This window comes from Pleurodeles waltl, chromosome 2_2 (assembly GCF_031143425.1).
Source record: "Pleurodeles waltl isolate 20211129_DDA chromosome 2_2, aPleWal1.hap1.20221129, whole genome shotgun sequence".
Lineage (NCBI taxonomy): Eukaryota > Metazoa > Chordata > Amphibia > Caudata > Salamandridae > Pleurodeles > Pleurodeles waltl.
Window position 1 is genome coordinate 1,192,263,740 of NC_090439.1, and position 17,318 is coordinate 1,192,281,057.

Below are 17,318 nucleotides of genomic sequence, written 5' to 3' on the forward strand. Positions count from 1 at the left end.
ATGATAAAAGTCTAGAGAAAGTTTGACATGCTTTTGGTTTGAAGGGTCCATATGGAACAGGCCTCCCACATTTGCTACAATAAATTGTCTATTCTTTACCCCCCCCCACGATGGTTCCCCCCTCACCTGCACAGTGTCGTAGCCCAAGGCTCCAGTCATGCTTCCTGCACCATAGGCGATGGAGATGCTGATGTCTGTCGGCTGGAAGGTGGAGGACAGCTGGGGGTTGAACCTGTGGTGGTTTGCTGACAAAGAATAGAATTGTGGGTCACTTGTGATGCTGGAAGTTTAACAACTGTGTCTAGTTAAGGAATGTCAAGCTAAAGCTGAGCACTCGAGAACTGTGGAGAACAGGTGCAGAAGGACACATCCTGGTCTACTTCTACATGCATGTAAACTCCAGGCATGTGCTTATCTCATCCTTCTCAAACATAGGCATAAACTCAAGGCATGATCCTATCCATCTCAGGATTCTTCAACGTTTGAACAAACCCCAGGCCTGTATCGCAGCTCTATCATCTTGCTCCTGCATGTGCACATACAACATAGGTATATTCTGTGCATCAGTACCTGCGCCTGAATATGTACAACTCCTTGGGCTGTAGTGTGTACATCTGTGCATGCTCCGGCACACACAATCACTCTAGGCTGGTATCTCAGTCTTCTCCTGCATGCAAGTATAATATGTACATCTCAGCCTGCTCCTGTGTGTGCACATACACCCAGGTATGTACTGAGTATATCTGAGTCTACCATTGCATGTGTACGTGCCCCAGGACAGCAATGTGCACATCTCAGCCTGCTCCTGTGTGCACCCACACCACAAGCATGCACTGAGCATATCGGAGCATACCCCTGCATGTGTACATGCCCCAGGACTGTAATGTGAACGTCTCAGCCTGCTCCTGTGTGTGCACATACACCCCCTATGTACTAACTATATCTGAACCTACCCCTGCATGTGCACATGCCCCGGGACTCTAATGTGCACGTCTCAGCCTACTCCTGTGTGTGCACATATTCACCAGGCATGTACTAAGTATATCTAAGCCTACCCCTACCCCTGCATGTGTATATGCCACAGGACAGCCATGTGCACATCTCAGCCTGCTCCTGTGTGTGCGCATACACCCAGGTATTTACTGAGTGTATCTGAGCCTCCCCCTGCATGTGTACATGCCCCAGGACAGCAATGTGAGCATCTCAGCCTGCTCCTGTGTGTGCGCACATACACCACAGGCAGGTACTTAGTATATCAGAGCCTACCCCTGCATGTGTAGATGCCCCAGGACGGTAATGTACGTATCTCAGCCTGCTCCTGTGTGTGCACAGACACCACAGGCATGTACTGAGCATATCTGAGCCTACCCCTGCATGTGTACATGCCCCAGGACTGTAATGTACACACCTCAGCCTGCACCTCTGTGTGCACAGACACCACAGGCATGTACTGAGTATATCTGAGCCTACCCCTGCATGTGTACATGCCCCAGGACAGCAATGTGCACATCACAGCCTGCTCCTGTGTGCGCACATACACCACAGGCATGTACTGAGTATATCTGAGCCTAGCCCTGCATGTGTACGTGCCCCAGGACTACAATGTGCACATCCCAGCCTGCTTCTGTGCATGCACAGACACCACCGGCATGCACTGACTATATCTGAGCCTACCACTGCACGCATATATGCCTCAGGACTGTAAGGTACACATCTCAGCCTGCTCCTGTGTGTGCACATACACCCAGGTATGTACTGAGTATATATGTTCCTACCCCTGCATGTAAATGTGCCGCAGGACTGTAAGGTACACATCTCAGCCTGCTCCTGTGTGTGCAGACACACCCAGGTATGTACTGAGTATATATGTTTCTACTCCTGCATGTGTACATGCCCCAGGACTGTAATGTTCACGTCTCAGTCTTCACCTGTGTGTGCACAGACACCACAGGCAAGTACTGAGTATCTCTGAGCCTGCCACTGCATGTGTACATGCCCCAGGACAGCAATGTGCACATCTCAGCCTGCTCCTGTGTGTGCACATACACCTAGGTATGTACTGAGTATATCTGAGGCTACCCCTGCACGTGTACATGACCTAGGACTGCAATGTGCACATAGCCTGCTCCTGTGTGTGCATATACACCCCGGCATGTACTGAGTATACCTGAGCCTACCCCTGCATATGTACATGCCCCAGGACAGCAACATGCACATCTCAGCCTTCTCCTGTGTGTGCACAGACACCACAGGCATGTACAGAGTATATATGAGCCTACCCCTGCATGTGGACACGCCCCAGGACTGTAATGTGCAACTCTCAGGCTGCTCCTCTGTGTGCACATACACCACAGGCATGTACTGAGTATATCTGAGCCTACCACTGCATGTGTACGTGCCCCAGGACTGTAATGAGAACATCTCAGCCTGCACCTGTGTGCACATACACCACAGGCAAGCAGTGAGTATATCAGAGCATACCCCTGCATGTGTACGTGCCCCAGGACGGCAATGAGCGCACCTCAGCCTGCTCCTGTGTGCACAGACACCTCAGGCATGTACTGAGTATATCTGAGCCTACCCCTGCATATGTACATGCCCCAGGACAGCAACATGCACATCTCAGCCTTCTCCTGTGTGTGCACAGACACCACAGGCATGTACTGAGTATGTATGAGCCTACCCCCGCATGTGGACATGCCCCAGGACTGTAATGTGCACATCTCAGCCTGCTCCTGTGTGTGTGCATTCAACGCAGGCATGTACTGAGTATATCTGAGCCTACCACTGAATGTGTACATGTCTCAGGACTGCAATGTGCACATCTCAGCCTGCTCCTGTGTGTGGCTAAAACAGTTTCAGGAGACCTTCAAGATCTTTCCTTAGTTTTTGTCTCATTCCTTTTCCATCCATGCGTGTAGGAAAGTACCATCTTGCCTGGCATGTTACCCCCATATTTCACTGTATATATGTTGTTTTAGTCTATGTGTCACTGGGACCCTGCCAGCCAGGGCCCCAGTGCTCATAAGTGTGCCCTGTATGTGTTCCCTGTGTGATGCCCAACTGTCTCACTGAGGCTCTGCTAACCAGAACCTCAGTGGTTATGCTCTCTCTGCTTTCTAAATTGTCACTAACAGACTAGTGACCAATTTCACCAATTCACATTGGTATACTGGAACACTCTTATAATTCCCTAGTATATGGCACTGAGGTACCCAGGGTATTGGGGTTCCAGGAGATCCCTACGGGCTGCAGCATTTCTTTTGCCACCCATAGGGAGCTCAGACAATTCTTACACAGGCCTGCCACTGCAGCCTGAGTGAAATAACGTCCACGTTATTTCACAGCCATTTAACACTGCACTTAGGTAACTTATAAGTCACCTATATGTCTAACCTTCACCTGGTGAAGGTTGGGTGCAAAGTTACTTAGTGTGAGGGCACCCTGGCACTAGCCAAGGTGCCCCCACATCGTTCAGGGCAAATTCCCCGGACTTTGTGAGTGCGGGGACACCATTACACGCGTGCACTATACATAGGTCACTACCTATGTATAGCCTCACAATGGTAACTCCGAACATGGCCATGTAACATGCCTAAGATCATGGAATTGTCCCCCCAATGCCATTCGGGCATTGGGGGGACAATTCCATGATCCCCCGGGTCTCTAGCACAGTACCCGGGTACTGCCAAACTGCCTTTCCGGAGTCTCCACTGCAGCTGCTGCTGCTGCCAACCCCTCAGACAGGTTTCTGCCCTCCTGGGGTCCAGGTAGCCCTGGCCCAGGAAGGCAGAACAAAGGATTTTCTCTGAGAGAGGGTGTAACACCATCTCCCTTTGGAAATAGGTGTGAAGGCTGGAGAGGAGTAGCCTCCCCCAACCTCTGGAAATGCTTTGATGGGCACAGATGGTGTCCACCTCTGCATAAGCCAGTCTACACCGGTTTAGGGATCCCCCAGCCCTGCTCTGGCGCAAAACTGGACAAATGAAAGGGGAGTGACCACTCCCCTGACCTGCACCTCCCAGGGGAGGTGCCCAGAGCTCCTCCAGTGTGTCCCAGACTTCTGCCATCTTGGAAACAGGGGTGTCTGTGGCACACTGGACTGCTCTGAGTGGCTAGTGCCAGCAGGTGACGTCAGAGGCTCCTTCTGATAGGCTCTTACCTCTCTTGGTAGCAAATCCTCCTTCCTTGGTAGCCAAACCTCCTTTTCTGGCTATTTAGGGTCTCTGCTTTGGGGAATTCTTCAGATAACGAATGCAAGAGCTCATCAGAGTTCCTCTGCATCTCCCTCTTCACCTTCTGCCAAAGGATCGACCGCTGACTGCTCAGGATGCCTGCAAAACCGCAATAAAGTAGGAAGACGACTACTAGCAACCTTTTATCGCTTCATCCTGCCGGCTTTCTAGACTGTTTCCAGGTGGTGCATGCTCTGGGGGTAGCCTGCCTCATTCTTGCACCAGGAGCTCTGAAGAAATCTCCAGTAGGTCGACGGAATCTTCTCCCTGCAACCGCAGGCAGCAAAAGACTGCATCACCGGTCCTCTGGGTCCCCTCTCAGCACAATGAGCGTGGTCCCTGGAACACTGCAACTCTGTCCAAGTGACTCCCACAGTCCAGTGACTCTTCAGTCCAAGTTTGGTGGAGGTAGGTCCTTGCCTCCCCATGCTAGACTGCATTGCTGGGTACCAAGTGATTTGCAGCTGCTCCGGCTGCTGTGCACTCTTCCAGGATTTCCTTTGTGCACAGCTGTAGGAAAGTACCATCTTGCCTGGCATGTTACCCCCATTTTTCACTGTATATATGTTGTTTTAGTTGTATGTGTCACTGGGACCCTGTTCACCAGGGCCCCAGTGCTCATAAGTGTGCCTGAATGTGTTACCTGTGTAGTGACTAACTATCTCACTGAGGCTCTGCTAACCAGAACCTCAGTGGTTATGCTCTCTCTGCTTTCTAAATTGTCACTAACAGGATAGTGACCAATTTCACCAATTCACATTGGTATACTGGAACACTCTTATAATTCCCTAGTATATGGCACTGAGGTACCCAGGGTATTGGGGTTCCAGGAGATCCCTACGGGCTGCAGCATTTCTTTTGCCACCCATAGGGAGCTCTGACTATTCTTACACAGGCCTGCCACTGCAGCCTGAGTGAAATAACGTCCACGTTATTTCACAGCCATTTAACACTGCACTTAGGTAACTTATAAGTCACCTATATGTCTAACCTTCACCTGGTGAAGGTTGGGTGCAAAGTTACTTAGTGTGAGGGCACCCTGGCACTAGCCAAGGTGCCCCCACATCGTTCAGGGCAAATTCCCCGGACTTTGTGAGTGCGGGGACACCATTACACGCGTGCACTATACATAGGTCACTACCTATGTATAGCCTCACAATGGTAACTCCGAACATGGCCATGTAACATGCCTAAGATCATGGAATTGTCCCCCCAATGCCATTCGGGCATTGGGGGGACAATTCCATGATCCCCCGGGTCTCTAGCACAGTACCCAGGTACTGCCAAACTGCCTTTCCGGAGTCTCCACTGCAGCTGCTGCTGCTGCCAACCCCTCAGACAGGTTTCTGCCCTCCTGGGGTCCAGGTAGCCCTGGCCCAGGAAGGCAGAACAAAGGATTTTCTCTGAGAGAGGGTGTAACACCATCTCCCTTTGGAAATAGGTGTGAAGGCTGGAGAGGAGTAGCCTCCCCCAACCTCTGGAAATGCTTTGATGGGCACAGATGGTGTCCACCTCTGCATAAGCCAGTCTACACCGGTTTAGGGATCCCCCAGCCCTGCTCTGGTGCAAAACTGGACAAATGAAAGGGGAGTGACCACTCCCCTGACCTGCACCTCCCAGGGGAGGTGCCCAGAGCTCCTCCAGTGTGTCCCAGACTTCTGCCATCTTGGAAACAGGGGTGTCTGTGGCACACTGGACTGCTCTGAGTGGCTAGTGCCAGCAGGTGACGTCAGAGGCTCCTTCTGATAGGCTCTTACCTCTCTTGGTAGCAAATCCTCCTTCCTTGGTAGCCAAACCTCCTTTTCTGGCTATTTAGGGTCTCTGCTTTGGGGAATTCTTCAGATAACGAATGCAAGAGCTCATCAGAGTTCCTCTGCATCTCCCTCTTCACCTTCTGCCAAAGGATCGACCGCTGACTGCTCAGGATGCCTGCAAAACCGCAATAAAGTAGGAAGACGACTACTAGCAACCTTTTATCGCTTCATCCTGCCGGCTTTCTAGACTGTTTCCAGGTGGTGCATGCTCTGGGGGTAGCCTGCCTCCTTCTTGCACCAGGAGCTCTGAAGAAATCTCCAGTAGGTCGACGGAATCTTCTCCCTGCAACCGCAGGCAGCAAAAGACTGCATCACCGGTCCTCTGGGTCCCCTCTCAGCACAATGAGCGTGGTCCCTGGAACACTGCAACTCTGTCCAAGTGACTCCCACAGTCCAGTGACTCTTTGTGAGAAGGTAGCCTCTTTCTAGCCTTGTTACCCCCACTTTTGGCCTGTTTGTGAGTGTATGTCAGGGTGTTTGTCACTGTTTTCACTGTCTCACTGGGATCCTGATAGCTAGGCCTCAGTGCTCATAGTGAAAACACCATGTTTTCAGTATGTTTGTTATGTGTCACTGGGATCCTGCTGGTCAGGACCCCAGTGCTCATAGGTTTGTGGCCTATATGTATGTGTCACTGGGACCCTGTCACACAGGGCCCCAGTGCTCATAGGTGTGCATGTATATGTTCCCTGTGTGGTGCCTAACTGTCTCACTGAGGCTCTGCTAACCAGAACCTCAGTGGTTATGCTCTCTCATTACTTCCAAATTGTCACTGACAGGCTAGTGACCATTTTTACCAATTTACATTGGCTTACTGGAACACCCTTATAATTCCCTAGTATATGGTACTGAGGTACCCAGGGTATTGGGGTTCCAGGAGATCCCTATGGGCTGCAGCATTTCTTTTGCCACCCATAGGGAGCTCTGACAATTCTTACACAGGCCTGCCACTGCAGCCTGAGTGAAATAACGTCCACGTTATTTCACAGCCATTTTACACTGCACTTAAGTAACTTATAAGTCACCTATATGTCTAACCTTTACCTGGTAAAGGTTAGGTGCAAAGTTACTTAGTGTGAGGGCACCCTGGCACTAGCCAAGGTGCCCCCACATTGTTCAGAGCCAATTCGCTGAACTTTGTGAGTGCGGGGACACCATTACACGCGTGCACTACATATAGGTCACTACCTATATGTAGCTTCACCATGGTAACTCCGAATATGGCCATGTAACATGTCTATGATCATGGAATTGCCCCCTCTATGCCATCCTGGCATTGTTGGTACAATTCCATGATCCCAGTGGTCTGTAGCACAGACCCTGGTACTGCCAGACTGCCCTTCCTGGGGTTTCTCTGCAGCTGCTGCTGCTGCCAACCCCTCAGACAGGCAGCTGCCCTCCTGGGGTCCAGCCAGGCCTGGCCCAGGATGGCAGAACAAAAGAACTTCCTCTGAGAGAGGGTGTGACACCCTCTCCCTTTGGAAAATGGTGTGAAGGCAGGGGAGGAGTAGCCTCCCCCAGCCTCTGGAAATGCTTTGTTGGGCACAGATGTGCCCAATTCTGCATAAGCCAGTCTACACCGGTTCAGGGACCCCTTAGCCCCTGCTCTGGCGCGAAACTGGACAAAGGAAAGGGGAGTGACCACTCCCCTGACCTGCACCTCCCCTGGGAGGTGTCCAGAGCTCCTCCAGTGTGCTCCAGACCTCTGCCATCTTGGAAACAGAGGTGCTGCTGGCACACTGGACTGCTCTGAGTGGCCAGTGCCACCAGGTGACGTCAGAGACTCCTTGTGATAGGCTCCTTCAGGTGTTAGTAGCCTTTCCTCTCTCCTAGGTAGCCAAACCCTCTTTTCTGGCTATTTAGGGTCTCTGTCTCTGGGGAAACTTTAGATAACGAATGCATGAGCTCAGCCGAGTTCCTCTGCATCTCCCTCTTCACCTTCTGATAAGGAATCGACCGCTGACCGCGCTGGAAGCCTGCAAACCTGCAACATAGTAGCAAAGACGACTACTGCAACTCTGTAACGCTGATCCTGCCGCCTTCTCGACTGTTTTCCTGCTTGTGCATGCTGTGGGGGTAGTCTGCCTCCTCTCTGCACCAGAAGCTCCGAAGAAATCTCCCGTGGGTCGACGGAATCTTCCCCCTGCAACCGCAGGCACCAAAAAGCTGCATCTCCGGTCCCTTGGGTCTCCTCTCAGCACGACGAGCGAGGTCCCTCGAATCCAGCGACACCGTCCAAGTGACCCCCACGGTCCAGTGACTCTTCAGCCCAAGTTTGGTGGAGGTAAGTCCTTGCCTCACCTCGCTGGGCTGCATTGCTGGGAACCGCGACTTTGCAAGCTTCTCCGGCCCCTGTGCACTTCCGGCGGAAATCCTGTGTGAACAGCCAAGCCTGGGTCCACGGCACTCTAACCTGCATTGCACGACTTTCTAAGTTGGTCTCCGGCGACGTGGGACTCCTTTGTGCAACTTCGGCGAGCACCGTTTCACGCATCCTCGTAGTGCCTGTTTCTGGCACTTCTCCGGGAGCTACCTGCTTCAGTGAGGGCTCTTTGTCTTGCTCGACGTCCCCTCTCTCTGCAGATCCAATTTGCGACCTCCTGGTCCCTCCTGGGCCCCAGCAGCGTCCAAAAACGCCAAACGCACGATTTGCGTGTAGCAAGGCTTGTTGGCGTCCATCCGGCGGGAAAACACTTCTGCACGACTCTCCAAGGCGTGTGGGATCCATCCTCCAAAGGGGAAGTCTCTAGCCCTTGTCGTTCCTGCAGTATTCACAGTTCTTCAGCCTAGTAAGAGCTTCTTTGCACCAACCGCTGGCATTTCTTGGGCATCTGCCCATCTCCGAGCTGCTTGTGACTTTTGGACTTGGTCCCCTTGTTCCACAGGTACCCTCAGACAGGAATCCATCGTTGTTGCATTGCTGATTTGTGTTTTCCTTGCATTCTCCCTCTAACACGACTATTTTGTCCTTAGGGGAACTTTGGTGCACTTTGCACTCACTTTTCAGGGTCTTGGGGAGGGTTATTTTTCTAACTCTCACTATTTTCTAATAGTCCCAGCGACCCTCTACAAGGTCACATAGGTTTGGGGTCCATTCGTGGTTCGCATTCCACTTTTGGAGTATATGGTTTGTGTTGCCCCTATCCCTATGTTTCCCCATTGCATCCTATTGTAACTATACATTGTTTGCACTGTTTTCTAAGACTATACTGCATATTTTTGCTATTGTGTATATATATCTTGTGTATATTTCCTATCCTCTCACTGAGGGTACACTCTAAGATACTTTGGCATATTGTCATAAAAATAAAGTACCTTTATTTTTAGTATAACTGTGTATTGTGTTTTCTTATGATATTGTGCATATGACACTAAGTGGTACTGTAGTAGCTTCACACGTCTCCTAGTTCAGCCTGAGCTGCTCTGCTAAGCTACCATTATCTATCAGCCTAAGCTGCTAGACACCCTATACACTAATAAGGGATAACTGGGCCTGGTGCAAGGTGCAAGTACCCCTTGGTACTCACTACAAGCCAGTCCAGCCTCCTACATTGGTTGTGCAGCGGTGGGATAAGTGCTTGAGACTACTTACCACTCTTGTCATTGTACTTTTCATAAGAGAAAAATATACAAAACAAGGTCAGTGTATATACACATAGCCAAAAAGTTTTGCATTTCCTCTTTTCACTCTTTTCTAAGTGCTGAAAAGTACTACTAAACTTTCAAAAAGTTCTTAAAAGTTTAAAAAGTTTTATCTGTCTTTCCAAAAAGTTCTGAAAACTTTTTTCTCTTTTTCTATCACTTTAACTCTCTCAAAAAAAATGTCTGGCACAGGAAAAAATGTTGAACTGTCCAAACTTGCATATGATCACCTTAGCTGGAAAGGAGCAAGGAGTCTCTGCATAGAGAGAGGTTTGAGTGTAGGGAAGAATCCTTCTTTAGAACTGTTAATTAATATGCTTAGAGTACAGGATAAGGCCATAAGTGCCCAATCTGTAGAAAAAGTAGCTAATGGTTCTCAATCTGACCCAGGGACTCCCCCAGGAAAAGGTTCAGGAAAGAAACTTCTCAGCCTGCCCATTACTAGACAGTCTAGCATAGTTGGTACAGAGGTTGAATCACACCATACTGATGGTGTGCTCTCACATTATACTGGTAGCCAAGCTGTTAGGGTGCCCTCTGTAAGGGACAGGTCTCCTTCTGTTCATTCCCATCATACCTCTGTATCTAGAAATGTCCCTCCCACCCACCCTGATGACAGATTGTTAGAAAGGGAGCTCAATAGATTGAGAGTGGAACAAACCAGACTGAAGCTCAAGAAGCAACAGCTGTATTTGGATAGACAGTCTTTAGAATTAGAGAAGGAAAGACAGAAGTTGGGTTTAGATACCCATGGTGGCAGCAGCAGTATTCCCCATAGTCATCCTGCAAAAGAGCATGATTCCAGGAATCTGCACAAGATAGTTCCCCCTTATAAGGAGGGGGATGACATTAACAAGTGGTTTGCTGCACTTGAGAGGGCCTGTGTTGTACAGGATGTCCCTCAAAGGCAGTGGGCTGCTATCCTATGGCTATCATTTAGTGGAAAAGGTAGGGATAGGCTCCTTACTGTGAAAGAAAATGATGCCAATAATTTTACAGTTCTTAAGAATGCACTCCTGGATGGTTATGGCTTAACCACTGAACAGTACAGGATAAAGTTCAGAGAGACCAAAAAGGAGTCTTCACAAGACTGGGTTGATTTCATTGACCATTCAGTGAAGGCCTTGGAGGGGTGGTTACATGGCAGTAAAGTTACTGATTATGAAAGCCTGTATAACACAATCCTGAGAGAGCATATACTTAATAATTGTGTGTCTGATTTGTTGCACCAGTACCTGGTAGACTCTGATCTGACCTCTCCCCAAGAATTGGGAAAGAAGGCAGACAAATGGGTCAGAACAAGGGTGAACAGAAAAGTTCATACAGGGGGTGACAAAGATGGCAATAAGAAGAAAGATGGTGAAAAATCTCAAGATAAGCATGGGGATAAGGGTAAAACCAAAGATCCCACTTCAAATCTTAAACACTCTTCAGAGGGTGGGGATAAAACAAATTCTTCCTCTTCTTCCCAACCTGCACACATTAAAAAGCCTTGGTGCTTTGTGTGTAAAAACAGAGGCCATAGGCCAGGGGATAAGTCCTGTCCAGGTAAACCCCCTGAGCCTACCACCACTAATACATCAAGCTCTAGTGCCCCTAGCAGTAGTGGTACTAGTGGTGGGACTGCTGGCAACAGTCAAGCAAAGGGTGTAGTTGGGTTCACTTATGGGTCCATAGTGGAAACTGATGTAATCAGTCCCAAGACAGTTTCTGTCACACCTAGTGGCATTGGCCTTGCCACACTGGCTGCTTGTCCCCTTACAATGGATAAGTACAGGCAGACAGTTTCAATAAATGGTGTTGAGGCCTTGGCCTACAGGGACACAGGTGCCAGTTTCACTTTGGTGACTGAAAACCTAGTGCCTCCTGAACAACACATCATTGGACAACAGTATAAGATTATTGATGTCCATAACTCCACCAAGTTTCTTCCCTTAGCTATAATTCAGTTTAGTTGGGGTGGAGTTACTGGCCCTAAGCAGGTGGTGGTATCACCTAGCTTGCCTGTAGACTGTCTCTTAGGTAATGACCTAGAGGCCTCAGGTTGGGCTGATGTAGAGTTTTATGCCCATGCAGCCATGCTGGGCATCCCTGAGGAATTGTTCCCTCTCATTTCAAGTGAAATGAAAAAGCAAAGGAGAGAAGGCCTGAAAACTCAGGATCCCTCTCCATCAACAGGTAAAAAGGGTATCACAGTATCCCCTAACCACCCTACCATTCAGGATACTATTCCTGTGGTGGGAGAAACCTCTCCTGGGGTGGCACCTGTTCCAAGGGAATCATCAGCTGGCAAAGCTGGACTCCCTGAGGTGGAAGTACCTCTCTGTGGGATAACTAACATTGGTGAGAAAAAGAGCACCATTTTAGTTAACATGGAGCATCCCTCCAACCCTCCCAGAGAAACTTTAGTGCAGAAACTCTGCACTGCCTCACAACACTTAGGACAGCATCCCTGCCCTAGTGTGGAGCTGATAGGACAGCATCCCTGCCCTGCTCCAACCCAAGAGAAACAGCATCCCTGTTCTCTCTTCCAGCCATATGGACAAAGTTTTTGCCCAGCTATGGCTTTTCTGAGACAGCATCCCTGTCTGGCATTTCCATCACTACAAATAGGTTCAGTGGACAATTCCCACTGCTCTAAACTAAAACTTACTGATAGAAACTCTGAAAATACATCTTCACATTGTTGCTTAGCTAAAAAACTTCAAACAGGGTGGTTTACATCCCCACAGGGAAATAACCATATAGTGGATGATAAAGGGAGTAACCAGTCTATTGCAGAGCTACTCTCTACTTATCACCACTTAGACAATAAAGTCTCAACTGGCCAAGGTTAGCCTTATTGTCCTTCGTTTGGGGGGGGGTTGTGTGAGAAGGTAGCCTCTTTCTAGCCTTGTTACCCCCACTTTTGGCCTGTTTGTGAGTGTATGTCAGGGTGTTTGTCACTGTTTTCACTGTCTCACTGGGATCCTGATAGCTAGGCCTCAGTGCTCATAGTGAAAACACCATGTTTTCAGTATGTTTGTTATGTGTCACTGGGATCCTGCTGGTCAGGACCCCAGTGCTCATAGGTTTGTGGCCTATATGTATGTGTCACTGGGACCCTGTCACACAGGGCCCCAGTGCTCATAGGTGTGCATGTATATGTTCCCTGTGTGGTGCCTAACTGTCTCACTGAGGCTCTGCTAACCAGAACCTCAGTGGTTATGCTCTCTCATTACTTCCAAATTGTCACTGACAGGCTAGTGACCATTTTTACCAATTTACATTGGCTTACTGGAACACCCTTATAATTCCCTAGTATATGGTACTGAGGTACCCAGGGTATTGGGGTTCCAGGAGATCCCTATGGGCTGCAGCATTTCTTTTGCCACCCATAGGGAGCTCTGACAATTCTTACACAGGCCTGCCACTGCAGCCTGAGTGAAATAACGTCCACGTTATTTCACAGCCATTTTACACTGCACTTAAGTAACTTATAAGTCACCTATATGTCTAACCTTTACCTGGTAAAGGTTAGGTGCAAAGTTACTTAGTGTGAGGGCACCCTGGCACTAGCCAAGGTGCCCCCACATTGTTCAGAGCCAATTCGCTGAACTTTGTGAGTGCGGGGACACCATTACACGCGTGCACTACATATAGGTCACTACCTATATGTAGCTTCACCATGGTAACTCCGAATATGGCCATGTAACATGTCTATGATCATGGAATTGCCCCCTCTATGCCATCCTGGCATTGTTGGTACAATTCCATGATCCCAGTGGTCTGTAGCACAGACCCTGGTACTGCCAGACTGCCCTTCTTGGGGTTTCTCTGCAGCTGCTGCTGCTGCCAACCCCTCAGACAGGCAGCTGCCCTCCTGGGGTCCAGCCAGGCCTGGCCCAGGATGGCAGAACAAAAGAACTTCCTCTGAGAGAGGGTGTGACACCCTCTCCCTTTGGAAAATGGTGTGAAGGCAGGGGAGGAGTAGCCTCCCCCAGCCTCTGGAAATGCTTTGTTGGGCACAGATGTGCCCAATTCTGCATAAGCCAGTCTACACCGGTTCAGGGACCCCTTAGCCCCTGCTCTGGCGCAAATCTGGACAAAGGAAAGGGGAGTGACCACTCCCCTGACCTGCACCTCCCCTGGGAGGTGTCCAGAGCTCCTCCAGTGTGCTCCAGACCTCTGCCATCTTGGAAACAGAGGTGCTGCTGGCACACTGGACTGCTCTGAGTGGCCAGTGCCACCAGGTGACGTCAGAGACTCCTTGTGATAGGCTCCTTCAGGTGTTAGTAGCCTTTCCTCTCTCCTAGGTAGCCAAACCCTCTTTTCTGGCTATTTAGGGTCTCTGTCTCTGGGGAAACTTTAGATAACGAATGCATGAGCTCAGCCGAGTTCCTCTGCATCTCCCTCTTCACCTTCTGATAAGGAATCGACCGCTGACCGCGCTGGAAGCCTGCAAACCTGCAACATAGTAGCAAAGACGACTACTGCAACTCTGTAACGCTGATCCTGCCGCCTTCTCGACTGTTTTCCTGCTTGTGCATGCTGTGGGGGTAGTCTGCCTCCTCTCTGCACCAGAAGCTCCGAAGAAATCTCCCGTGGGTCGACGGAATCTTCCCCCTGCAACCGCAGGCACCAAAAAGCTGCATCTCCGGTCCCTTGGGTCTCCTCTCAGCACGACGAGCGAGGTCCCTCGAATCCAGCGACACCGTCCAAGTGACCCCCACGGTCCAGTGACTCTTCAGCCCAAGTTTGGTGGAGGTAAGTCCTTGCCTCACCTCGCTGGGCTGCATTGCTGGGAACCGCGACTTTGCAAGCTTCTCCGGCCCCTGTGCACTTCCGGCGGAAATCCTGTGTGCACAGCCAAGCCTGGGTCCACGGCACTCTAACCTGCATTGCACGACTTTCTAAGTTGGTCTCCGGCGACGTGGGACTCCTTTGTGCAACTTCGGCGAGCACCGTTTCACGCATCCTCGTAGTGCCTGTTTCTGGCACTTCTCCGGGTGCTACCTGCTTCAGTGAGGGCTCTTTGTCTTGCTCGACGTCCCCTCTCTCTGCAGGTCCAATTTGCGACCTCCTGGTCCCTCCTGGGCCCCAGCAGCGTCCAAAAACGCCAAACGCACGATTTGCGTGTAGCAAGGCTTGTTGGCGTCCATCCGGCGGGAAAACACTTCTGCACGACTCTCCAAGGCGTGTGGGATCCATCCTCCAAAGGGGAAGTCTCTAGCCCTTGTCGTTCCTGCAGTATTTACAGTTCTTCAGCCTAGTAAGAGCTTCTTTGCACCAACCGCTGGCATTTCTTGGGCATCTGCCCATCTCCGAGCTGCTTGTGACTTTTGGACTTGGTCCCCTTGTTCCACAGGTACCCTCAGACAGGAATCCATCGTTGTTGCATTGCTGATTTGTGTTTTCCTTGCATTCTCCCTCTAACACGACTATTTTGTCCTTAGGGGAACTTTGGTGCACTTTGCACTCACTTTTCAGGGTCTTGGGGAGGGTTATTTTTCTAACTCTCACTATTTTCTAATAGTCCCAGCGACCCTCTACAAGGTCACATAGGTTTGGGGTCCATTCGTGGTTCGCATTCCACTTTTGGAGTATATGGTTTGTGTTGCCCCTATCCCTATGTTTCCCCATTGCATCCTATTGTAACTATACATTGTTTGCACTGTTTTCTAAGACTATACTGCATATTTTTGCTATTGTGTATATATATCTTGTGTATATTTCCTATCCTCTCACTGAGGGTACACTCTAAGATACTTTGGCATATTGTCATAAAAATAAAGTACCTTTATTTTTAGTATAACTGTGTATTGTGTTTTCTTATGATATTGTGCATATGACACTAAGTGGTACTGTAGTAGCTTCACACGTCTCCTAGTTCAGCCTGAGCTGCTCTGCTAAGCTACCATTATCTATCAGCCTAAGCTGCTAGACACCCTATACACTAATAAGGGATAACTGGGCCTGGTGCAAGGTGCAAGTACCCCTTGGTACTCACTACAAGCCAGTCCAGCCTCCTACACTCTTCAGTCCAAGTTTGGTGGAGGTAGGTCCTTGCCTCCCCATGCTAGACTGCATTGCTGGGTACCAAGTGATTTGCAGCTGCTCCGGCTGCTGTGCACTCTTCCAGGATTTCCTTTGTGCACAGCTGTAGGAAAGTACCATCTTGCCTGGCATGTTACCCCCATTTTTCACTGTATATATGTTGTTTTAGTTGTATGTGTCACTGGGACCCTGTTCACCAGGGCCCCAGTGCTCATAAGTGTGCCTGAATGTGTTACCTGTGTAGTGACTAACTGTCTCACTGAGGCTCTGCTAATCAGAACCTCAGTGGTTATGCTCTCTCATTTCTTTCCAAATTGTCACTAACAGGCTAGTGACCAATTTTACCAATTTACATTGGCTTACTGGAACACCCTTATAATTCCCTAGTATATGGTACTGAGGTACCCAGGGTATTGGGGTTCCAGGAGATCCCTATGGGCTGCAGCATTTCTTTTGCCACCCATAGGGAGCTCTGACAATTCTTACACAGGCCTGCCACTGCAGCCTGAGTGAAATAACGTCCACGTTATTTCACAGCCATTTTACACTGCACTTAAGTAACTTATAAGTCACCTATATGTCTAACCTTTACCTGGTAAAGGTTAGGTGCAAAGTTACTTAGTGTGAGGGCACCCTGGCACTAGCCAAGGTCCCCCCACATTGTTCAGGGCCAATTCCCTGAACTTTGTGAGTGCGGGGACACCATTACACGTGTGCACTACTTATAGGTCACTACCTATATGTAGCTTCACAATGGTAACTCCGAAAATGGCCATGTAACATGTCTAAGATCATGGAATTGCCCCCTCTATGCCATCCTGGCATTGTTGGCACAATCCCATGATCCCAGTGGTCTGTAGCACAGACCCTGGTACTGCCAAACTGCCTTTCCTGGGGTTTCACTGCAGCTGCTGCTGCTGCCAACCCCTCAGACAGGTTTCTGCCCCCCTGGGGTCAAGCCAGGCTTGTCCCAGGATGGCAGAACAAAGGACTTCCTCTGAGAGAGGGTGTTACACCCTCTCCCTTTGGAAAATGGTGTGAAGGCAGGGGAGGAGTAGCCTCCCCCAGCCTCTGGAAATGCTTTCTTGGGCACAGATGTGCCCAATTCTGCATAAGCCAGTCTACACCGGTTCAGGGGACCCCTTAGCCCTGCTCTGGTGCGAAACTGGACAAAGTAAAGGGGAGTGACCACTCCCCTGACCTGCACCTCCCCTGGGAGGTGTCCAGAGCTCCTCCAGTGTGCTCCAGACCTCTGCCATCTTGGAAACAGAGGTGCTGCTGGCACACTGGACTGCTCTGAGTGGCCAGTGCCACCAGGTGACGTCAGAGACTCCTTGTGATAGACTCCTTCAGGTGTTGCTAGCCTATCCTCTCTCCTAGGTAGCCAAATCCTCTTTTCTGGCTATTTAGGGTCTCTGTCTCTGGGGAAACTTTAGATAACGAATGCAAGAGCTCATCAGAGTTCCTCTGCATCTCTCTCTTCACCTTCTGCCAAGGAATCGACTGCTGACCGCGCTGGAAGCCTGCAAAACTGCAACAAAGTAGCTAAGACGACAGCTGCAACTCTGTAACGCTGATCCTGCCGCCTTCT

The 17,318-nt window shown here is 49.9% G+C and overlaps 1 protein-coding gene across 1 annotated transcript in view; it reads right to left on the bottom strand.

Annotated features, from left to right (window-relative positions):
- The window catches only part of LOC138279281 (pepsin A-like), a 151,865-nt gene that overhangs the window by 96,301 nt on the left and 38,246 nt on the right, over window positions 1-17,318 (bottom strand). The window contains exon 4 of the mRNA XM_069219393.1: window positions 127-245. Coding sequence (XP_069075494.1) covers window positions 127-245 — 119 coding nt within the window. The remainder of the gene's footprint in view (window positions 1-126; window positions 246-17,318) is intronic.